The sequence below is a fragment of the Protomyctophum bolini genome (assembly GCF_963924005.1).
Source record: "Protomyctophum bolini genome assembly, chromosome: 12".
In the NCBI taxonomy this organism is placed as follows: domain Eukaryota; kingdom Metazoa; phylum Chordata; class Actinopteri; order Myctophiformes; family Myctophidae; genus Protomyctophum; species Protomyctophum bolini.
Genome location: NC_137873.1, coordinates 40,040,040 through 40,065,918, shown reverse-complemented (window position 1 = coordinate 40,065,918; position 25,879 = coordinate 40,040,040). Strand labels below are relative to the sequence as shown.

General features: G+C 42.4%; 2 protein-coding genes across 2 annotated transcripts; both read left to right on the top strand.

Moving 5' to 3' along the window:
* The first annotated feature begins 2,655 nt into the window (after window positions 1–2,655).
* Window positions 2,656–11,626, top strand: LOC308325256 (uncharacterized protein). The gene is made up of 7 exons (XM_080777731.1): window positions 2,656–2,771; window positions 4,178–4,380; window positions 5,207–5,299; window positions 6,127–6,219; window positions 6,519–6,629; window positions 7,071–7,203; window positions 9,013–11,626. Exons 1-7 carry the CDS (start codon window positions 2,768–2,770, stop codon window positions 10,848–10,850), a joined length of 2,475 nt encoding a protein of 824 aa, XP_080633857.1. The 5' UTR covers window positions 2,656–2,767; the 3' UTR covers window positions 10,851–11,626.
* Window positions 11,627–13,497: 1,871 nt separating this feature from the next.
* On the top strand, window positions 13,498–22,818 carry LOC308325619 (uncharacterized protein). The gene is made up of 7 exons (XM_080778167.1): window positions 13,498–13,646; window positions 15,809–16,011; window positions 17,086–17,178; window positions 17,508–17,603; window positions 19,452–19,562; window positions 20,392–20,521; window positions 20,616–22,818. The coding sequence occupies exons 1-7, from the start codon at window positions 13,634–13,636 to the stop codon at window positions 22,514–22,516; spliced, it is 2,547 nt and encodes an 848-aa protein (XP_080634293.1). The 5' UTR covers window positions 13,498–13,633; the 3' UTR covers window positions 22,517–22,818.
* The last annotated feature ends 3,061 nt before the right edge of the window (window positions 22,819–25,879 follow it).

Below are 25,879 nucleotides of genomic sequence, written 5' to 3'. Positions count from 1 at the left end.
AAGTCTGATAATGATGTAATGTGCATGTTCAAATCATTATCATTATTTCCGACCATTTTTTTAAAAAGCATACATTTATTGAATTGAGGGAAAAAGCCAATTTGACCTGTATTTGTGTTTAAATGCCATAGATGATAGATATTAGATATAATAGAAGAAAATAACTTTATAATGAGGGGGATATTCTCACATATCATGAGCATGTGTACAAGTGTGCGCTGTAAGAAAAAGCTAAGCCAATTGTGTTGTTCGTGGAACAGTACTGAATACCAACTGTCACTTTCATTCTAGAAACCTTAAGTGTATGGTGGGCATTAAAAGGGGAAGAAGGACTGCAGAGAAGAGCAGGCGAAAACGTCTCAAAGACGTCGCCCAAGACGGGAGCCTCACCAAGCAGCCACGCTTTGATGACACTGGAGATCGTGGAGAAGAGCTGCTACAAGTTTCGACTGAGCCTTCAGAGTTGCAGTGTCCCTCTGAACGTTCATTTGATAATGACAGCACAATGTCTGGCCCTTCCTTCCCAAATATGATGCAGGAGGGTCCACTGCTGGGCCTCTGTTCTGGGTGCCACAAGCTGTACCAAACAGCCAAGAATAAGAAGAAATCAAGGCCACTCAAAAACAAACTCTTGGGTAATGCTGAGCACTGTTTTGTCCAGTATTATGTTCGAGTGCTGGAAAACCTCAGCCAAATAGTGGTAACATTTGGTTGAGGCAGTTTCCCTGGAGTCTAATCCGACTGGTGTGGTACCCAACACAACCTTCACTTGACTGTTTTCTAAACGATAACATTTAGTGGGCTGTTAAATGTCTAAAGTCAAGTGGATGGAACATTTTGCAGAAGTATTAGCTAAGTTCTGTTAACTGTATGAGTGACATGGTGTTGAATTGGGCTTTGATTTGTTCACCAGATCCTACTTCCTTGTCATGCGACCAGTGGGTCATTCAGAAACGGCGCAGCACGAGAAGACCGCACGGCATGAGATCGTAAATGTGCACTAGCAGCAATATGTTAGAAGGGATTGGTGACAACACCAGCAGCAGCTTTGTTAACTTTGTTATCTTTCCAGGACTGTTTGGGACCACGACTTCATGGTGAGAATCAGTGAGAGCTTCTGTAAGAAACAGAACAAGGGAGAGTGGGACCAACCAACCTGCTCCAGACCTCACAGTTTCCTAAAGAGGTAAAGTGATGTCCACGTGTGAACCTGCAATGCACTGGTGTCCCATTTTATTTCTTTATGTTTAATTGTGAGTGGAACATCTTGATGGCTCACTGTTTAACAAGAAAAAACATTTGGGCCCTCTGGCACCATTTTTGTTACATTTATTTTATATTTGCATTCATTGTATGAATGGGAGACCGTGACATTTAAGAATACAAACCTGTGGAGATCCTCATTTTGGACATAAACAATAAGTCTGATAATGATGTAATGTGCATGTTCAAATCATTATCATTATTTCCGACCATTTTTTTAAAAGCATACATTTATTGAATTGAGGGAAAAAGCCAATTTGACCTGTATTTGTGTTTACATGCGATAGATGATAGATATTAGATTATAATAGAAGAAAATAACTTTATAAGGGGGGGGGTATTCTCACATATCATGAGCATGTGTACAAGTGTGCGCTGTAAGAAAAAGCTAAGCCAATTGTGTTGTTCGTGGAACTGAATACCAACCGTCACTTTCATTCTAGAAACCTTAAGTGTATGGTGGGCATTAAAAGGGGAAGGACTGCCCAAGACGGGAGCCTCGCCAAGCAGCCACGCACGGATGACAGCGGCATCGCCAGCCTTGATCACACCCTTGACCTAAGCAACATCAGCTCATATAGCAACCCTGTGTGCAGTGAGGTGGCCGGGTCCAATGATAAGTGTTCTGAGGTGATCTCCACTTCTGTAAATGTCAACGGAACCGGCCAGCTGAAAATGTCCACTCCAAAACGGAGCGCAGCAAAGAAGAGGGCCTGTTTCAATGAGTTATTTGCTCAAATGTTTCACAAGAAGAGTTCAATTGTTCAATTGTGAGATCACTCGGTATGCATTGTGCCTTCAGTTGAAATTGGTTAACTGTATTATTTCCTCTCAAATTATATTTTGTTTGTGTTCGTACAGGGCAGGACTGAATAATAGTTTTAACACTGCTACTGTAACACAGTAACACTACTGTTTTATCTACTGTCTTATAGCTGGTGTGATCCTTTTGATGTATCAAAAAACATGTATTGACTCAAAGCATGCATACTGCTGACAGATACATGATACATACATACACTGTATACAGAACCAGCATCACATTTGATATTTCTTTGTATATAAATACAATACATAAAAGACAACTTGAATGTCACCTTTGCCAATAGTTACAATTTGATTCAGTGGACTACGAAATGATATTTCATAAACGTCTAGATTCTGTCGTCATACAAAATAAGAAAATGTTAACTCAAAGTACAGTTGTTTTTGTGTTCCTAGATGTTTACTGTTATAGAGTACAAGACATGCACACTGAATTCTTGGAAGATTTTATTTTATTAAAATAGAATTTCCACCACTAATGCTTTTATTTTGAAGGCACGGACATGTCATTTCTGGTATTGGCTGATCTTGTGGGTGTTTTTGACACAGGAAGTGAAAAGTGACCATTGCACTTCTGTTAGCAGTAAAGCAAGAACATTATTGCACTTTTTTATTTAGGTTAGCAGTTACATTTAAGTAAAAATTTCCCTTATCCGGGCAAGCAAGCCATTGGAACAAAATGGGTATGTATTTAATCTCGTCTCCATCCAAGATAAACTGATATGGTTACTGATGTGATGTTAGCTTGCTTGCTAAATCATTAGAAGGAATCTCTCCAAAAGTGATGCATAGTGCAGTGCATACATAGTAGTAAGCATATGGTCATTGAATGTTTATAGGAACGGAGGCTTGACTGGTACACCGTTTTTGTGTTGGTGTTTGATTGCATTCTGAATTTGCATAAAATATCACATTTCTAACGTTGCATGTGTTATTCTTATCGTTCAAGTTACAACAATTGGTAAACCGGGACAGGAAGAGTCAACTTGTGGGCATCTGATAGTGATTGAATTTTTTATTTCACGGTATGAACATTTCAAACGAAAGCACAACAATTAAGTCAATACAAAAACTGTTACTGTGGTCAAAGTTATACAATTGCTTTAGATTAGGAAATGGGTTTTAATTACTTAAGACCAATGTCAAGCTTGTATACTTTATTGATTTTTACACATGATTTCAACATTTGACATTTACAAAACCTGTAGCCATGCAGTTATGGGCATACACAAGAAGTTGAGCAGGTATACATTTAGCTCTGATAATGAGATGCAACCTCATGACTATTTAGATCAAAATATGTTTTGTTTTCTACAGTAGAGTTTCGGAGAGTCATAGTGTTTGTTTTCATGTCATAATCTACTGTCCACTTCATAAATGCCTTTATTGATGTTGTACAACGGCTCAGTCAGTACGCAGTACACAACACAACACACACACACACACACACACACATGACATTGAACAATACGTGGTAACGTTTTTTTGATTGATTGATTGAAATATTTATTAACAGTTTGCAGAATTACAGTACATTTCAAGCACAAACTCAATACAAAGACTTAACTGTGAGTGGACGGCTCAATTAAGCATTACACTTGTTTACAAGAGGGTCCACCTTGTTCAATTCATCAAAACATTTAGAGACGTACACAAATAGACACTTCTATATAGTCAAAGAACAGAACAGGAATTCATCATAAAGGAAGCAATGGATTGTTGGTGCATTGCTTCAAAGCGTGATGTTTTGATAAGTACATGTGTTATCCTTCTGCCCTTGTTTTTTTTTTTACAATATATTTATTGCATTTTTCTTTTTTTAACAAACAGACAATACAACAAAACAATACATAATACATCAGACAATACAATTACTTAAAATGAAAAACAAACAAAACAAAAACACACAGTACATACATATATAAATACAGTATAATAAAATAAGGCCACTTAGATTGGTAACGAGTGAACAACGACAGAGTCCTTATGGCCACAAGACCAAACAGCTGCAGAGAATACAATTAGACATTTTCAGTTTCCACCATTAAATAAGATAATTCATTACTTCTGCCCTTCGTTTACTTTACAGAATGGCTCCCTTCCTTGTCCCCATTCAACCTCCTCATTCCCCCTCTGAGGCTGATGACGGCTGCAATGTGGGAAGTGGTTCGTCTGAGGAGCGTCGACCACTATGGACAAGTGGAGGAGTTTGTGTCCATGATAGCCGAGGCCATTCCTGAGGTTTTAAGCAACAAACAGATGAGCCTGCTTATTTTGGGACTAAGGGCGAAGGTAAGGGCCGGGGTGCTTCTTTCTTCCAGGCAGAACTTTGTTAGATGTTCACCATGTTTACGTGTAAGCTAAATGATCCGGAAAAGCATGGGAATACACATAAACATATCACATAAAAAGCATTTATCATGAAACGTGCGTAAGCTAAGAACGTAACAGTGGAATATCTATATAATGAAACTATACATATAAACTATACATATATACTATATTATGCTATACATATGTACTATGACGTGCTATGACTACATACAATGCAATTATAGTGCTGTCTACACAACATGCTATAAGTCTGTATCAAATGCTATCTAAGTCTAGAGAAATGCTATCTAAGGGGGGTAGGGTAAGTGCTATGGGCCATGATGGAGTCTGAACAGGTGGGTTTTCAGACTACGGCGGAAGATTGGGAGTGATGCTGCAGTTCTGACTGCAATGGGAAGTGCATTCCACAGTTTTGGAGCCAGAAGGGAGAAGAGTTTGGGACGTGTGGAGCGCTGTCCCGGCGTTTTTATTGAGGGTACTTCTAGCTTCCCTGCGTTGGCTGATCTGAGTGTGCGGGAGGGTTTGTAGGGTTCAATCATACTTGCAAGATTTGGGGGAGCCATAGACTAGTCTGACACATGACTTGCCCAGAAGAGATGAAAACAAGGATAAGAACAGAACATGCATCTCGTATCATTGTGCACAGACGAGATGTCGGTCTCTGATAAAGTAGTTGATGGTCATCGTATCACGGATATCAATATGCTTACGTAGATGAGAGTTTGACCACTGGGTCAAGCAGCTTACATGACAATGACTACTGGTTCATTCATTCCTCCTCCAGATGACTTTTCAGCTGTTGAGTTCAGAACTCCAGGAAGATGTCAGGAGTGTTGAAACATACTTAGACAGACTCCAGCAGTCATGCTCAAAACAGGTGAGTGATACTTGCCAGTAGAGCCGAACATATATATCGAAACCAATAAATAAATGACAAAAACAATTCATAGGTTGTACTAATGACCCACTTTAGCCCTATAGTATACATTACTACAAATGTAAAAAATAGCTGATCTAGCTAACGCTTTGCGAAGCTCACAATGCATTATATTGCGATGCGTTGTAAGCTTGTACAGTAGATAAGCTATTTTCACTTAATTTTTTAAGAATTGTTCATTCATCATAATCGAGGCAAAAGTTTGAAATAATAATTATATTGATTTGAAGTCATATCGCCCATACCAGCTCCACATTCCAGTCTTTTGACTCCTATATACAGGTTTAATGTTTGTTTTAACTTAAACGAACATTAAAAACGCCAGATTGACAATGAACAGAGTTTAATGTTTGTTTTGTCACTAACACAAACATTAAATGCCATTAACAATGAACAGAGTTTAATGTTTGTTTTGTCACCAACACAAACATTAAATACCATTAACAATGAATGAGCAGAGTTTTATGTTTGTTTTGTCACTAATGCAAACATTAAATACCATTAACAATGAACAGAGTTTAATGTTTGTTCTGTCACTAACACAAACATCTAACGCCAGATTGACAATGGACAGAGTTTAATGTTTGTTTTGTCACTAACACAAACATTAAATGCCATTAACAATGAACAGAGTTTAATGTTTGTTTGGTCTGTGTTTGTTTTGTCCTCGATGTTGTAAGCTGATAAGAGCGCCCCTCACTTCACGCGGGTGTGATTATTTTTTGTGAGTGATCAGCTGGTGAGATCTGTACTTTTTTACTTTACAGGTTGAATCAGGAAATGAAACTCTTGAGCATAAGTTCCTGAGGTTTGTTAAAAACCTTTTAGAAGACCCAGATGGGAGGGAACACTTCCTGAAGGTAAAACTGTGCTCGGTTCTAACCTTATCCTTAGTTAAGGTTATAGAGGCGGAATGATGTAGCCAGGTTGATATGATGCGCATTGTGCTTTAGCCAGCAATCTTTCTGCCTGGGGGGTCCAGATGGAAAGTGACGCTCCTTGACCTTGTGGCAACGGTTCTATTTAATCGATTATGATACGATAAATACATACAAATAATAATACAATAAATGATCGATTGTAGCAACAAATCGGGATGGAACCTCTCCTCCAGGCTAGCACCATTTCACACTTTCACTTCACTGTTTCTGTATGACAGAATGTGCTTCCCGTGGAGTATGGAGCTGACTTTGACGCAGCGCTGGAGACCGTGGTCTGTGTGTTCTTTACCAGACTGGAAGAGCTGCTGCCTGTACCGGACTTCAAACAGGTACACAGACTAGACTCACTGCTGACTTAAGGTGTCATTTTCAGAGTCAAACTGTATTAACCCATTTTGGGCGGGAACCCCTCTTGGTGTTTATAGCATTAATGTATGATGACATACTTTAGCTATTGTAAAAATAGCAGATCTACAAGCTCATAGCTCATATATTTCAGAGCGAACATTTTTAACTAAAATATTTGCTTCTGGGGCGGTCCCTGGAACTACATATTTTGAGATGGGGGTCCGTGGCCCAATAGAGATAATTCTGGGGGGTCCTTGACATGAAAAAGGTTGAGGCAGCACCACTGACACAGAAACATAGGTTTTTCCAGAAAGATGTTAGGATTTAGAAGCCTTTTATCAAACTCAGTCCAAAATGGGTTAATATACAGTAGTTCATTTGTTGTATGTTCATTGTATATTTACTTTGTTTTTTCTTTAAAGACTGCTCTGTGGATCAGTGACACTCCCACGGTGCTGGAAGAGTATGTACAGTGTGTTTCCAAAGTGACTGACCTCAAAATGCTGCTTAATAGCAAGAAGTGCATTGGAAAGCTGTCTAAGACAGATATAAGTGGTATGTATGTATCTATGTGTGTTTGGGGGACCTGTGTTGGATACCGGTATGTGTACATATATCATAACAGTTCAATCATAAGACTACATCGAGAATAGAAGAGAGCTGTGTTGGGGACAGGTTAGACAGCTCCATGGGTTGCTATGGTTACTATGGTCACGTGGTGTTGGGTGGTGTCAGACAGGTAGTAAAGTCAGCTGTTCACCGGTGACATTTTCATGAATGGAGAGAGAGGGGGTGGACGGGGAAGGTCCAACTTTGTTGACCGCAAATCGCTTTACTAAATGCTGTGATTCACTGTGGTACTAAACTTTTAACATTAATAAAAATAACAAAAGCAGTGCCCTGGCCTGGAGCAATGATTCTCACATGACAACGAGTGAAGCAGCGAGTCTGACAGCCAAAACATTTCCCCCTTTAGCCTCTCGGCGTCTTACGGTATAGACGCCCTACAAGCTGCATGGATACACGTAAGCATTTTGGTGCAAAAACACTAAATTACTGCCAGGTGCTCCATATAGTAGGGGTTGATTGTTGGAATACTTTATTGACGGGAAACTGTGAAGAATTAAACAAACAAACAAAAAAGCTAAAACCATGGCACTCTGACTCGTTTTGGCTACAGACTTACCCAGAGCGACTTGGAAGTGTGAAATTGAAATAACCAGAGTAAGCATGAGCTCTATAGTCAATGAACACGGTATGCCGTGAGAACAATGTAGTGCCTTGAAGAAGCTTGGGTAAAGCGGGCAAACAAAAATGAACCTAGCATAATGTAAATGAATCAAAATCACATGCTTAAAGGACAACTTTAGTTTTTTTCAACCAAGGTTCATGTTTTAGGTTGTTATTAGAGAAAGTAAAAGATGAATGTTAATTTTCTTTCATTTGTTGCTTTCTTTCGTTTTAGGGATTTTAGCTGTTTTTGACAGGGGGGTGGGGGCATTCGAGCATGGGCCTAAATATGTATTTTTTTACAACATTTTATGGTGATTTATTTTTGTATTATTTACTATAGTCCTAATATACCCCAGGAAATTACATCTGGCCACAGAAGATCACAGGATCTACTGAATGTGATCTACCTACTGGGGGAAGGCTTATACTGTGTGTATAGGGCTCAATATGTCAGTTTGTCACATTCAATAGATCCTGTTATCTTTTGTGGTCAGATGTAATTTCTTGGGGTTTATTAGGACTATGGTAAATAATTTAAAAAAAAATTGCCATAATATTTTGTAAAGAAATACATACTTAGCCCCATGCTCGAATGCCCCCGCCCCCCTGTCAAAAACTGCTAAAATACCCAAAACAAAAGAAAGCAGCAAATGAAAGAAAATTAACACTCACCTTTTAGTTTCTCTAATAACAACCTAAAACATGAACCTTGGTTGAAAAAAACTAAAGTTGTCCTTTAACATTTGTGGTCGTGGAGAAAAACTAAATCTAAAAAACAAAAACAAGTAACAAGGATATATCTGCTTATTATTACACGGCTTGGTTGAATGCTCGATTCTGATTGGTCAGACAATCGCTGAATTCAGCGGTGTGTTATTTCTTGATAATGACTGCTCTGCTCTATAATGGACCGCTGCCTAATCAAAACCTAACGGCACCTGCTTTATGCTGTATGAAACATGACAGCCATGTAAACAACTTGAACGTGTTTTATTAGAGGAGTATTAACTGTTGGGAGTGTTATATTTTGCTTTTAATCTTAATTTTTAGTTACAAGTCTCTGGTTAATATATATATACATGTAGGCTATGTACTGTGTGTATTAATTTGTCCCCTTTTATTCTCTGATAGTATCTTGTCCATCAGAAGATCAACTCTTCACCTCGTTGTCTCAACTTGCCTCACTGAGTGAGACCCGTCCATCCTACCAGACCACCGACAGTGAACCACTGAGTGAGACCCGTACATCCTACCAGACCACAGACAGTGAACCACTGAGTGAGACCCGTACATCCTACCAGACCACAGACAGTGAACCACTGAGTGAGACCCGTCCATCCTACCAGACCACAGACAGTGAACCACTGAGTGAGACCCGTCCATCCTACCAGACCACAGACAGTGAACCACTGAGTGAGACCCGTACATCCTACCAGACCACAGACAGTGAACCGCTGAGTGAGACCCGTACATCCTACCAGACCACAGACAGTGAACCGCTGAGTGAGACCCGTACATCCTACCAGACCACAGACAGTGAACCACTGAGTGAGACCCATACATCCTACCAGACCACCGACAGTGAACCACTGAGTGAGACCCGTACAGTTTCCACGTCCTCTAGCTCTGTGATCGGGACCTCTAGCTCTGTGATTGGGACCTCTAGCTCTGTGATCGGTACCTCTAGCTCTGTGATTGGGACCTCTAGCTCTGTGATCGGGACCTCTAGCTCTGTGATTGGGACCTCTAGCTCTGTGATTGGGACCTCTAGCTCTGTGATCGGGACCTCTAGCTCTGTGATCGGGACCTCTAGCTCTGTGATTGGGACCTCTAGCTCTGTGATCGGGACCTCTAGCTCTGTGATCGGGACCTCTAGCTCTGTGATCGGGACCTCTAGCTCTGTGATCGGGACCTCTAGCTCTGTGATTGGTTCCCATGCGCGGCGACGCGTCGCCCACAAATGCCCTCAGTGCGGGAAATGCTACATTTACCGCCATGAGCTTCTGGAGCATCAGCGGCTTCACACGGGGGAGAACCCGTACAAGTGCTCCGAGTGCGGAAAGGCGTTCAGGAGAACCTCCGATCTGTCCTCTCACCGGCGCATGCAGTGCACAAAAGCGGCATATGTTTGCCTCAAGTGCGGTAACGGCTTTGAGTCCAGACAGGGTAATTTTAGACACCAGTGCCCTCAAGCGGTCCAAAGTTTAGACTGTCCCGAGTGTGGGAAAAGCTTCAAGAAAAGGTCCTTGCTGGTAAACCACCAGCTCACTCACACTCAACAACACCGTATTTTCAAGTGCAAACAGTGCGGGGAAGCCTACCCCAGCATGAGCCAACTTAGAAGCCACCAGAAGATTCATCTTCCGGAACCGTCCAACCAGTGCATGCAATGTGGAAAATTCTTCAGTTCTAGCGCGTGTCTGGCAGCTCACGAATTGCGTCACAAACAGAAGAGAACTCAGATCTGTGCTCTCTGCGCGAAAGGATTTAAGAATAAATATGATCTGAACCTTCACATGCGCAGTCATACAGGCGAGCGACCGTTTAAGTGCACCTACTGTGTCAAAAGTTTCTCCGTGTCAGGAAATCTGAACATACACATAAGGACACACACGGGGGAGAAACCCTACCTGTGCTCCGACTGCGGCAAGGCTTTTGTTTCGAAAAGCGAGCTGCAGATCCACAGGCGCACCCACACCGGGGAGAAGCCCTACAAATGTTCTGTGTGTGCTAAAGGCTTCACCATGGCAAGTAAACTAACACTTCACATGCGTGTCCACACAGGGGAACGGCCATATGTGTGCGCAGAATGTGGGAAGGGATTTTCACGTGGCAGCGAATTGAAAAAACATACACTCAATCACTCAGGGGTGAGACCCTATGCTTGTGAACTATGTGCAAAGACGTATACAAGCCTCCATCACCTAAAGAGGCACTTGAAAACCCATAGACCTAACTCAGTCACTTAGTTCCACACAGAATACACCACCCATATATATGTTCTGCTAATAATGTGAAGGCTCTACTAGTATCAATGTGTTTGCGGACACTAGACAGACCACATCTTTGAAGGGGATGGGGAGCACAGTCTGTGCTGATGGGGAGCACAGACTGAATTGGTGAAACTTTTTCAGTATACTCACTGTATTGGCACTAGCTAACTGGCACAGTTATCTGCTGTGTCAAACTAGCAAAACCATCAGTTTAATATTTCTGATCATGCTTAACTACTAACTACTATTACTCAGTTACTTCTCCAATGAGACAAGGATTACCCCCTGTCTGCATGTAGCCTGGGCAGCATTCCTTTTCGGGTTTATGATCCGGTCGGGATCGGATGATATCGTTGCGTCATGTTGTAGTCATTGTTTTGTAGTCATCAGATGATATCGTTACGTCATGTTGTAGTCAATGTTTTGTAGTCATCAGGATGATATCGTTAAGTCATGTTGTAGTCATTGTTTTGTAGTCATCAGGATGGTATCGTTACGTCATGTTGTAGTCATTGTTTTGTAGTCATCAGGCCGGAACCCTCAATCTTCTGGAACTACCTTTCCCTCAAACCGGACGAATAATACCTTGGTTCCGGCCTGATGACTACAAAACAATGACTAAGATGACGTAACGTCACGATATCATCCGCTCCCGACCGGATCACATCACACAGCAATTTAGTAACACAGACCAGGCTTTCCTCCGAGGTGGAAATTGGTCATGTGTGATTGTGTGTACACAATAAAAGAAATGTAGAGAACAAGATGGATGTTGGTGCAGGACGAGTGTGGTTTGCACCCTCGAGTCAAGTGCATATTTAACCCATTCTGAACGGGAACCCATTTTGGTGTTAGCATCATGTTATGCTTTAGCTTTTGAAAAATAGCAGATCTACAAGCTCATAGCGCGCCACCGAGTGGCGCGCTACGAGCTTGTAGGTCTGCTATTTTTCGAAGAACGACTGACATTTTTAGAATCTGATCTCGGGTCAGAATGGGTTCATCAGACCAGTGTGTGTCCAGTGGAAACCTCGTATGAATCTGATCTCAGGTCAGAATGGGTTAATCCCTTTGTATTTGTTTTTTACTGCCTTTTTTTTAATACATACATTCTTTAAGATTATAATAAAATAAATTGAGTTGGCCATATGCTTGTGTCTATGTTCTGTAAATATTAATACATTGTATAACTATATGGGACTACATCGTCAATGAAAGAAGCATTTGCTTTTTATTAACATCATGTATAGAATTAGAAGTTATTGTTACCTAGGCCTAGTGTGTGTGTGTGTGTGTGTGTGTGTGTTGGTGTGACACACAACCAAATATGTTTTTGTGAGTTCTAATAGCAGTCTAAACCTTGCTCTCTGAAGTAATAAATATGAAGCTACAACACCAGAGGGAGTTCAACAAACCATGTGCAACCCAGATTCGGCACATACAAGGGACTAAATTCAGTTTCGCTCCGATGCCACCAAAATGTGGAATTGCCTATACCATATGTGAATCCCTTGACTCCTTCAAACTGCTCTCCTACCCATCCCTTTTCCCTGCATTGTTTGTTTCTTCCCAGTTTACTGGGAAGAAACATACATTAGCTTTAATGTATGTGCGTTTTTCAAAGATGCTTGTTTAATAAAACACCATAGACAATAAAGAGAAATATAATGTTTGTTTTGAGGACTAAAACAAACATTAGCACCCGTTTGCTTAAACAAACTTGATGTTGTAAGATGATAAGAGCGCCCCTCACTTCACACGGGTGTGATTTTTTTAAATGATATATAAGTATATTGGTACGTCTCTAAATGTCAAAGGGCGCTCTCAAAGGGCGGCTGCAATTTGAAACTGGCCTCTGTAAAATCCACCGCCCACCCCTTTTCCCCTCACTGTATATGTTTCTTTTCCCTTTTTACCTCCCTTATGATGAATTCCCGTTCTGTTCTTTGACTATATAGAAGTGTCTATACGTCTCTAAATGTTTTGATGAATTGAACAAGGTGGACCCTCTTGTAAACAAGTGTAATGCTTAATTGGGTCGTCCACTCACAGTTAACAGTCTTTGTATTGAGTTTGTGCTTGAAATGTACTGTAATTCTGCAAACTGTTAATACATATTTCAATCAATCAATCAAAGTCATGATGAATTGAACATGGTGGACCGGCCTATTGTAAACAAGTGTAGTGGACGACACCATAAAGCATTACACTTGTTTACAAGAGGGTCCACCACTCCACCACCTTGTTCAATTCATCAAAACATTTAGAGACGTACAAATACACACTTCTATTTAGCCAAAGAACAGTGCAGGAATTCATCATAAAAGAGGTAAAAAGGGAACAGAAACAGGCTACAGTGAGGGGGAAAAGGGGTGGGTGCAGGGCAGGCAGGGGATTGTATTGAGAGAATTGAGTTCGTGCTTGAAATGTACTGTCTGTAATTCTGCAAACTGTTATAAACACTATACTTCAATCAAAGCTGCAGCCTGCGGGAGTATAGTGCTGCAGCGGCCATGCATGCAGCTTAAAGCCGGGCAGCCCTGCGACAGATAACAAACCCACCCACCCCTGCCTGTGACGAACCAACCTCTGGGAACAACACAACACACTGCCCACTGAACGATATGTTTCAGGAAGAAGTTGGCGCCTGAAGAACCGCCTGCTGCTATATAGCTAGCTCATCCTTCCCAACAATGAAACCTTTCTCATTCTAAATTCACCCTACTACTGCTCTCGCAGCCCGAGGAGACGGTCTGAAAATGAACGAGATGGGTACGTATGTTATATGTTATATATCGGGCCCGGCCCTGCACGGGGGCTCAAAAACGGTTATTTTTGTGGCTAGCAGGCTAGCACATGCTAACGGGCTAACAGCGGGAGGATAGGCCCGGACTAATCCCTGGAACGAACATTGTTTTAGTTAGAATATAGAAGAACAGATTTGGGGTGTGTGTTGTGGTGTCCACCGCCACGCTGGACCTGCAGCAAACAGACAGGATGGAATGATGTGCTAAACGTCATAGTTCTATACGCTACACATACATTATAGTGCATGCATTGTAAACAGTACTAAACACAAGTTTTTTTTGTTTTAAACCCAAAAACGACTGACTTAGTTCTAAGTCTAACGCGCTACTTCTAGCACGCAATAATCGTAAACTGAGCAACTATTTAACTCGACTTGTGCTTCAAATACAAGCGTGCGAATGAAAAAGGTGCGTTAAGTTTAGTGAGGAATAGAGGATTGGAAGAAGCAGCTGCCTGCCTTCACGTCGAGTCAAGTGGAATAGTCTTGAATGAAAATGTGAACGATCACCACCGTGGTGGCGTGTAGCGTTACTTCAATCCTAATTACACTTCGTAGTACGACGGTGTCGCATCATCATGGCTAAACAAAACACGCACACAAAAGTTCCAGTGGTGGAAAAAGTACTCGAATGTTTTTACTTGAGTAAAATGATAAATACTGCAATGTATTCTGGTTACAAGTAAAAGTCCAAAGTACAAAAGTATTGATATAAAAATGTACTTATAAAGCAGTGCGGCTCCCAAGCCTTTTCATGTCAAGGACCCCCAAAATGAGCCCGCGGACCCCCATTTGAAAATATATGCCAAGGACCATTTCAAGGACCCCCAGTTTGATATGCAACAGGCTATAGTACGGACCCCCATTTAATGGCATTTCTATCTCTGAGACACCACTTTATATTGTTAATTTAACTCAGCGTGTACAAATGGAACCCGTCCATTTGGTTCCATTTGTATTTTAATTTGTACCCTTTCAGAGTTACAGACCCATAAGGCTCCATTTGGTTCCTAACCACTATTTAGCTGGGGACCCCCTGGAACTCCCTGAAGTACCCCTGGGGGTCCCCGGACCCCACTTTGGGAACCACTGCTGTATAGTATATGATTTCTTGTGTATATTTGTATGTCTTAGTTTAAATGTTCTGATGAATTGAAAATGGAGGACCCTGATGATAACAAGTCTTAGGTTTTATCCTCGTAGCAGTTTTAATATTGACCTACTTTCCTTCAACTGTGCCCATTCTGCAAACTGTTATTAATACAATTGTCAATCAATCAATAGAAACCCAGCCATAATAGATTAGTTTAGTGCATCCCTTCCCCACAGAAACATTTTTCAAAATCTATAATTCTTTAACAGTTTACAAAATAGTACAATTATACATGAATGTTAAAAGGATAACACAAAAACTCCTATTAAAGAGCTTGTTTGTTGTTTCCATTGAGATCAAAAGTGTCACTGCTACTAAATTATCTTAATAAAATGACCGGTTATATGATTGGCTACTTCTTGCTTATGACATCTAATTTCCTTTTTTAGTCTTTGTATCTGACGCGCCTCATTCACTGTACAAATCAAACTGGTTTAGGTTTTGAGATGAACCCTAGATGTGTAATATAGTAGATTTAATGCCGGCATCAGCAGACTATGCATAAATATGAATATTTGTCTAGTTTCCATTCCAGGCTAGGTATCAGGTTACGGTACCGTCGCCCATAGTCCATCTCGCCCTGTTGTCTTTCCCGCCAACCTCACGCCGACCGCTCGGTGCGGCGGTTGTATTCCTTATTTTTGTTTTACTGAGTATAAGGTTAGAAATAAGTTTAGGGTTTCGCTGTAGTTTTACTGGGGTCAAGTTTAGGAATAGGGTTAGGTTTAGGCATAGTTTGACTGAGGTTAAGATTAGGAATAAGGTTAGGTTTAACCGTTTAAGCATAATTTACTTGGGTTACTTTAGGAATACCAGGCTGAGCCGTTCCACCAGCTGTACACCCGGGGGCGAGTTGGTACATACATGGGCGACTCGTTTGGTTTTCTTACTAACTTGGTGATTGTAGAGAAAGGCCTGACGTACACACTACAGTTTGCCACATTGTCTGATGGATTTATTTCATCTTGTCCACAGAGTTCAGTCTTCCCTTGTCCTCCCTGGGGCTCCTGGTTCCACCACTCCGACTGATGTCAGCAGTGATGTGGGAGGTGGTGCGTCAGAGGAACATCAAGCATTATGGGAAGCTTGAGGAGTTTGTGTCCATGGTGACGGACGCCGTTCCGGAACTCATGAGCAAAAGAGAGGGAAGATTACTCTCTTTGGGACTGAGAGCGAGAGTAAGTGATTATTTCAATTGCCTGATGTCTCGTGTTATTGTAAAGTGAAATTTGAGATTCTTTTAGCCCTTTGCACCATTTTGTTTCTCATCATCATCATCATCATCATTCGAGTGCCCTCGAGATCTGCGACACAAGCTGCTTCCACTGGTCTCTGTTGGTCATCGCCACACCAAGTTCATTCACAGTCAGTCCTGTGTCCCTACTCAGAACATCTGGAAATGTGAGAGGTCGTGTTCCTCTTGATGGGCAGGGTAGTCTCCACAGAAGAATATCCGAAATGACCTGGTCTTTTGCTCTGTGGCAGTGTCCAGCAAAGCGGAGTCTTCTTTCTGCCACCACAACTGAGATGGGGGGGGTGCCTCCATAAATGGGTATGTGGGCTCGTACAAAGCCTCAGGGAGCTGGACGCCCCTGCCTTACATAGTTCCGGGTCACCCTTGGGCAAGGTGTAGCACCCGTATGCCTCCCCCATCAGGGTCACGAGACTACTGCCTTGTAGTAGAGGCCATCCAAGGTCAAAGGCTAAGGGACCTCCCCTGAATAGAAAAGGGTGTCTGAAGAAGTTGCGCTCTCAGTACACATCTAGCAAACGACAAGATCATGAAGACACAAACTGATTGCACCAGGGTTAAAGCCCCTGCCACATTTGTTTCTCATTGGATTTATTAATCCATCTATATTGTTCAAAGTGTAATTACAGAACGCAGTGTTGTCATGATTATCAATCTTTTCATACTTTACTTAGTTAAGGAAAATAGGAACTTTTTTATGCCACTTAATAAGCCACTTAACCATTTATTTGTCTTTCTTTCTCCCCCCCTTTTTCTTTTTAAAGATTGTGGCATTGCATTAATTTGCTAACTGGAGCTTTATAGTTACAGCAATTGCAGACCGCTGTGAATCTGTATCACTCCCATAATTCAATGTTACTCCTTTTTTATCTTTTCATTAGTTGCTGGTCAACTACCACAGCTGTTTCGTAAATGTGAAATGAAAGAAGCATGTGACGATAATGTAGTAGTAATGATACTATTATTGTAATAGTAACTGGTGTGCTTGAATTACTCCTAGACAACTCTTGAGCTACTACGTTCTGAACACCCTGAAGATCTGAAGGCTGTTGAGACTCACCTCGACAGAATCCGATCATCTTGTATAGAAGAGGTAAGTGACATAGCCTCGATACCCAGGCTTTCATTTTGTCTGCGCGAAAAATGAAAGCCTGGATTTACGCATGGGCTGCACTGGCCTAAAAGTCTTCCGCGTAGGTGTCGCTCCAAATGATGTGACGTCAGGGCTCTGAGCGGTGTGCTGTGCACCCCTCAAAATAACACTGTGAGGAAATCATTACCAGTCATTATCTGAGCCGCGACCCTCCCATCTAGGCCAGAAAGGTCTATCGTTAGCTCAGGCTATAAGTGACATAACCTGTTTTCTTAAATCTTTTTACTGTCATATTGCACTCTGAATGTGATTTCTATTTTGTGATCCAGACAACCGATACCGTTATCGAAGCACCTGAAGCCAACTTCATGAAGCTGGTCCAAGGCCTCATCGAAGACACAGACGGACGGGAACATTTTCTCAAGGTGAAAAACAAATTATGGTAGACCCTATTATAGAAGTAGTTCAACTTCAAAGGCTAATTATGTTTTGTTTTTGTTTTTGTAGCAGCACTTTCTTTCTAAATGAACCAGTTAAAATTATTGGCATCTGAAAGCTGCCCCTTACAGTCAATAGTATACGTAGCTAGGTGCCTCGCTTAAGAGACTTAAGGTCATTACACACTGGCGAATTGGCGACGCGAATTATTCGTGCGAATAATTCGCATTTTTTTTTAAACCAATTGAAGTCAATGCAAGCCTCCACATCAGTGGCGAATGTGCGAATGTGCGAAAAAGCGACAGTTTTCGCTCTTTATTTGTTAGCGCTGGTGTCGAATTTTGCAGATATTCGCAGGCGAACTGCAGCACCTCTGACCAATCACAACGCAATCACAATCACAACGCAATCACAACGCAACCGTCCGTTGGGCCGCCGGCCACGGGGAAGAGAAATGAATAAAAAAGCCTCAAATGGGGCAGGCACCCAATACTCTATGGCAGGCACTTGGACCATGTGGCCGCCCATGAGCGATGTGGCTCTGTCACATTAGCCCTGGACCCATATGTGGCTAATGTGTCTCTCGCTGTAAGCCCGTCCAGGGCTAGTCATTTATATTGAACGAACGTACGCTTAGCTTGATGCAAACGCGACCCCCCCCCTCTCTCTTTAACGTGCGAGAGAGAGAGAGAGAGAGAGAGAGAGAGAGAGCGAGAGAGACGCGTCTCTCTCTCTCTCTCTCTCTCTCTCTCTCTCTCTCTCTCTCTCTCAGCAGGGAATCATAGCTTCAAATTGACATTGGTTGTTCAAGTCAAATTGACGTGTTGATGTTATTATGGTATTTACCATAGGCAATATGCCAATATTGAAAAAAGTTAAAATGACCAGTGAACAGGCTCATCAAAAAGCTAAGATTTGCACTAGGCTATTTTAACCTATTTCTGCTGTGCAGACCCGTTTTTGACCAGAAAATAAATACTTTATAACCGGAATATATGCCCACATGCGCGGCCGGTACCAATTGTACCATGTGGGGTGGGGGCCGGTACCAATTGGACCCCCCCCCCTCTCTCTCTCTCTCTCTCTCTCTCTTTAACGTGCGATAGAGAGAGCTCTCTCTCTCGCTCTCTCTCAGCAGGGAATCATAGCTTCAAATTGACATTGGTTGTTCAAGTCAAATTGACGTGTTGATGTTATTATGGTATTTACCATAGGCAATATAAAAAAGTTAAAATTACCAGTGAACAGGCTCATCAAAAAGGTAAGATTTGCACTAGGCTATTTCTGCTGTGCAGACCCGTTTTTGACCCGAAAATAAAGACTTTATAACCGGAATATATGCCCACATGCACGGGCGCGGCCGGTACCAATTGTATACATATGTGGGCCGGTACGAATTAATTGGACCCCTCCATCTGTGAAGTACTGGATACGGGGTTATTAAAGAAAGGATACCAAAGCAAAGCGGGAGGGGGAGGAGAGGAGAGGAGGAGGGAGAGGAGAGGAGCTATAATCGCACAATACGCGTCGCATAGATGTGTACGGTGTATAGGCAAACGCGAATAAATTCGCCGGGCAAATATTTCGCATTTTCAGATCGCTTATTCGCATCGCGTCGCCAATTCGCCAGTGTGTAATGACCTTTACTGTTGAGGGCAATGAGTGTTACTGTTCCAACATTGACACTTCCGTTTATTCCCACCCTCCAGGAATTATTTATATCCCTGAATTTCAGATGACTATCTATGTTAGTTATCCATTAATTATTTAGACTTCATCCGTCTTCAAACAACCCTGTCAAAACATGACTCCTAATATTTTCTCTCTCTTTACAGAATGTGTTTCCCGTGGAGTATGGCCCTGACTTTGACACGGCACTGGAGACGCTGGTCTGCGAGTTCTTCACCAGACTTGAGGAGCTTCTGCCAGTACCAGACTTCAAGCAGGTATCCAAATCATTACATTAGTGCAGAAATTATATTGAAAATGTATTTCCTTTAGACTAGGATAGCCCCTTGAGATGTATCATCTCGTTTTAGAGGGGGTCCTCGGGCACGACACAATGAATACAGTACATAATTTACATAATCAAGCGTTAAAGTACTACACACCTCTCTCCAAAAATCAAAAACAAGTACAAATGGGTTTCAGGTCTACAAGCAAAGAAGCCTTGAAAATGTTAAATGATGTAATTGACCTCAAAGAAACAGACAAGTTGTTCCAATCTGATGAAGCTTTAAAATGAAAAGCATAAAGCACATCTCCTAATTTCAGTAGATGTTGTGGGTACAGAAAAATAAAGCTGTTGAGTATGTCTAAGAGGATATCTAGAGAGATAGATTTAGATTGAACTAACAACTGTTTTAAATATGATGGATAATTAAAGTAAATGCACTTAAAAATGAAAAGCAGCCAGTGGAATTGCCTCCTCGTTTGAGGAGTTAGTCAATTTAAGGTGTCATACATGACACAGTGGTGTGTCTGGTAGGGACACCTCAAGACAAATCTACAGATACTATTGTACACAACATTTAGTGAATGGAGATGAGCTTCAGTAGTATTCTGATTAATTAAACTTAGGGAGACTTCTTAGTAGTATTCTGATTAATTAAACTTAGGGAGACTTCTTAGTAGTATTCTGATTAATTAAACTTAGGGAGACTTCTTAGTAGTATTCTGATTAATTAAACTTAGGGAGACTTCTTAGTAGTATTCTGATTAATTAAACTTAGGGAGACTTCTTTAACCATTCTTTGTGTGCTTTCTCATGCATAGACGGCATCGTGGATCAGTGCTGCCCCCTCTGTCCTAGAGGAGTACATGCAGTGTGTCTCCAATGGAGATGACCTAAAATTTCTTCTTCAGAGCAAACAGTGCCACGGGAAACTCGCCAAGAGCACAGTTGGTAAGATGGATTACATTAACATGGGCAATAATTATGTTGATTAATTTAGGACATGGAACTTACTGTCTTCTTCAATGGTCTTTCATTCACACAGCTCCGTTTCAGTCTGAAGACCTTCTTGTCCCCTCCCTTTCACTTCCTCCCTCGCTGGAAGTGGCCATCGCTTCCCACCCCGGTGCGTGCGACGACGACAACGGCGACGTTCAACAGATCGTCATGTTCGACGAGGAGCTGTCGACGAACTCTCAGGTTCCCTCGACCTCGGCGGACTTTCCCGAATCCCCCAAGAGCAGCAACGTCGTCGTCGCGTCGTCCCCGCGGCGGCAGCGGCGGCAGCTGGGGATGCATAAATGCCCCGAGTGCAACAAGTGCTTCAAGCATCACTCCGTCTTCGTGGAGCACCAGAGAGTCCACACCGGTCTGCAGCCTTACAACTGCTCCGAGTGCGGGAGGGCCTTCCGAACGGCCACCCTGCTGGCCGGACACCGGCTCCGCAAGTGTAAGAACGCGGCGTATCTGTGCATCAAATGTGGGAACAGTTTCCCGACGTCGCTGGAGAAGTTCAGACACCAGTGTCCGAAGCGGGGCCGAAGCCACGACTGCACGCACTGCGGAAAGACGTTCCAAAAGTCGAGCAATCTCAAAGAGCACCTGCTGACTCACGCCCAGAGCCGCCTTTTCAAGTGCAGTCATTGCGGCGAGGGTTTTTCAGGAATCGGCGAATTGAAATACCATCAGCAGATCGATCACGACAAGCCTTATCACTGCAAGCAATGCGGGAAGAGCTTTATCTCCTCAAAGTGTCTGACCAAACACCAACAGCGCCACGAGCAGGTCGGTGAAATGGAGACTGCCAAGCTAATCACTAAGAGTGGAAGAAAACATAAAAGCACCGGTCATCATCGCACGACCTCCACATCGCTGTCCTCCCGGAAGACCAGCGCTAAGGCCGTCTATCCGCGCGGACGAGTCACTCATAATTGCCTGCAGTGTGGGAGGAGCTTTAAGTATCGTTTTGAGTTTCTGGAACACCAGAGGTTCCACACGGCAGTGAAGCCTTACAAGTGCTCACAGTGTGGCAAGGCCTTCAGGTCGGAGGCTCACCTGTCCGGGCACAGGAAAAGAAAGTGCAAGAACGCCGCTCATATATGCACAAAGTGTGGGTGCCAGTTTAGATCTCTACACGAACGTGTGCGGCATCAGTGCATGCAACTCCTGACCAAATACGAGTGCTCCCACTGCGGCAAGACTTTCAAGATGGCCCACATGCTGCGGAACCACCAGATGAGCGAACACCAGCTTCCCTACAGCCCGAATCATCGCTTCAGGTGCCGGTACTGCGACGAGACCTTCCCCGGAATCAGCGAGCTGAAGTACCACCAGAGGGTCGACCACGAGAAGCCCTACCAGTGTCAGGAATGCGGCAAGAGCTTCCTTTCCGAAAAGTGCTTGTCAAATCACGAGCTCCGCCACAACGACGAGCGACCAGAGGACTGTCTCGTCTGCGGCAGAGGTTTCAGAAACCGGTACGACCTGAAGCAGCACATGCGCACGCACACGGGAGAGCGGCCATACCAGTGCACACACTGCTCGCAGTGCTTCTCCACGGCGGGCGGCCTGAGGAGCCACACGAGGGTCCACACCGGAGAGAAGCCACACGTGTGTCCAGACTGCGGCAAGGCCTTCTCCCAGATGGGTGCGATGCGCACCCACAGGTTCACCCACACGGGGGAGAGGCCGTTCAAGTGTGGGGTGTGTGGCAAGGGGTTCACCATGGCCCACAAGGTGACCGTTCACATGCGCGTGCACACGGGAGAGAGGCCCTACATCTGCTCTCAGTGCGGAAAGGCCTTCTCTGACGGCAGCGTGCTGAAGCAACACATGCTGAACCACTCTGGAGTGAGACCCTACCATTGTCAGATCTGTCCCAAGACTTACACATGTCTTAATCACCTGAGGCGGCACTTAAAAAGTCATTCTTCTAACCTAAACTGACTCCAAACAGGGAATGAACTCTAAATATAGGTCAGAGTATTTTGAATTGTTTCTACTGACTACAAGGACCACATCACCACTTTGAAGGACCCACTTGCCTTTTATATAATTTCAATACCTGTCGTCTTTCCCCCCATCTTTTTTATTCATGTATTTAAATAGAGACAGTGAGCAGAGAGACGAGGATGGCAGGAGAGAGAGAGAGAGAGAGGGGGGATCGCATGCAAGAGCCTTGGGTCGAATTGGAGCCTGGACAATCTGTGGGAAGGACTTGAGCCTTATTTATGTGGTATGTGCTCTCATTCAGTGATCCACCGGTGTGCAGTGTACCTTTGACAAAGGTTAAGACATTTTCTTTGCTTTGTCACTTGTCGGCGACATGAATGATCATTTCATCTGCGTTCTTTTGTTGTCACTCCCGTTATTGAGGCATGACGGCAGCATATACTGTAAAATAATGATTGGAGAACACTCTTGATTACGTGTAGTAATCTATGTGGCTTGGGATTGAGAATCATGTTGATGTCGACCAATCAAACGAAACACTGTATAATGAAGGGATATGGAATTGAAGTGCGGCTACCATTAGAGGCGATGGTAATATTTGATCTTCACTTAACCTGCAGTACTATTGCTGTTCTTCAAGGAATAATTTAAGCGGGGATACAGTATTCTTTTTTAAATTTTTTCTTTCTTTAAAAATAAGAACGGGCCATATTTTTAGATTGTTTGAACCATAAATGAAGGGTTGGTGTAAAGAAATGGTTGAATTTGTCTCTTTACCATTCGCCTCCGGATGCTAAAGGCCACCCATCCTTTGTTTGTGGACAAAGTTATCTAAAATGTGTTCCCAGGTTAAAAAAAAACCCAGAAAATAATCCCCATAAATATAAACAAGTTTCCTTATTTCTTCATTTTTCATATTGGGCTTGGTCCTTGTGGTTTGTGTTGCTTCCTTGAGTTTGATACGTTGTAATACATTTGGATATAAAGTTATAAACTAAAGGATGTTGTGAAATTTAGATCATGAACATGATTGTATTGATGGAAATGTTATATTTTTGGGAAAGATCACTGGTATTCTAAAAATATGACTATATGATTGGTCTCTGTAAATACGAAGGAGAAAACAAAATCATGAATTAATGGTTGGACGACTGATTGATTAAAAGGACTGGTAACATTTAGCCCTGTGGGTCTAATTTTCTATCGTTCTCAAGCGGTGTTTTCTTTCAAAATAAAGAATACAAACTTTGTCAGGCAACAAAGTTCATACCGTACTTTGTCTTTGTGCACGATGATTGAATGTGTTTTTAAATGAACAAAATATATTGGTTAAGCAAGTTTGCACATACTGTACAAAGACACTGACTTGGTACAGGTATTTGCTTGCTTAGACTACAAATAAAATAAATTAGGCAAAAACTCAAAATGGAAGTGAAGGCGGTGAAGGTTGGGGGTCTTGTGTCCAGTGTGTGACTGTTCATACTATCACTCAAAGACCCTTATCGCTACCCTGGATGCAGTCAAAGTGGCACAGTGGTAAACATATAAAGTTCCTCTAGGTGGCAGTACGTGACCAGTATTATAGTGACTACATCTAACTTGATCTTCATGCATAATTACAAACGGCCCCAGAGTCTTGAGCAGAGGTGAAGAGCTTGATCCTTCCTTTGGAAGTCCCTTATAACCCTCACGACACCTTTTTGGGGTGCATACTTAGGTTAGACTAGTCATTGGTTAGACATGGGTTAAGGTTAGGTTTAGGCGTGCTGTCCCGGGGGAGGTTAGGTTTAGGGTGAGGGTTTGAGATAGGTTGTAGTTGTAGGACTAATGATGACTGGTCTAACCAATGACTAGTCTAAACCAAAAACTGTCTAAACTAAGTACTGCACCCCACCTTTTTCAGTACAGTACAGCCTGAAAGACACTCATTGAAATATCCAGATGTGTGTCGGCAAATTTAGGATTGAACCAGAGAAGGCTGAGGTCACGGACCCAACTGATGAGGGCCTGTTTATCCACAGGAAGTTCATTAGACCCACTTCCTGTCATTAACTTAATTCAGATGGGGGCTGTTTGGACTTTTAAATTGGCAGCCATTTCCTCATGTTTTGTCCAGCACTCGCCAGCAAACATGCAAATGTATGGCCAAAAAAAAGAGCACATTTATACTTTGCACGTGCTGAACATGGCAGATCTACAAGCTCTCAAAGTGTTGCATCCGTGAAGCTTTATGAGTTTGTAGATCTATTATAATACTGGATATTCAGCGAGCATGTGATTCTGTCATACAATGTTGGCATTAAAAACGACTCTTGTGTGAACTTGGTAGTACTTAATGCTTTGACAGTGAAGTCTGACCACCTCCCCCAACCTTGCCTACATGTTTTAGCACCAACAGGACCCCGTAGACTAATGGACTGGATAACGGTCGGTAACATCATGCAATGTGAGAATAATCTGCTCCATCTGTGTGCTCTCTCTGCTGTGCTGGTTTTAATGTTCTGCCTCCGACTGCCTGGAATAGGGACAGAAAGAGGTTCAGAGGGTTTCGCTGTAATCTCTCTCTTATTTCACTATTTTCTCTCATCTCACTTCTTTGTGGTTTTTATTTTATTTTCCCTTTTGACATTCATCATAATTTACGAATGAATATTCGAATGACTTTCAGGGCCAATCAGTTCAATAATAAAAACAAATAGCGCTCACATGGATTAGATGAGGTGTGTTGTTGGGAAAAGCCACTGGCGGCTATGCTGGAGATATTCACTCACTCACTCACTGCCGTCAGCCATTATAGCACCACGTTACGACCGAATAGAGTGAGTGGTTAGGAAGATACCAACAGACCTGGACTGACAGGCAGCTGTGTGTATGTGTGTATGTATGTATATATGTGTATATATATATATATATATATATATATATATATAGACCTACATATTGACGGATCCAGTGTGATTTGCCGTCAAAGGGCCAGCATTCCAAGCATCTCCCCGGCCTGGCATCACACATGCTGTCCTTCTCAGTATTTCTGCAGAATCTCCTCCAAAGTCCGAACTGAGCATGTCTCTTGTCTGCCAACAAAGACAAGAAGTTCTGCACACCTTTGATGTTCGTATGCTGCAAACTTTATATATATTTTAAGACCTCTCTCTTAACTGCACTATATGGCAATAAAAAGCACATGTTGAACACACGGTTCAGTTCAGGATTCACGGTTAATTGCAGGGAATGTTTATTATTTATGATGACCTAGGTTGAGTTGCTTACAAGGCAAGGCATGCATGCATGTACACACATTAAATACATTGCTGTTGTAAACTAATATTTGACGGTTAGTATGGTGATGTAACCGGC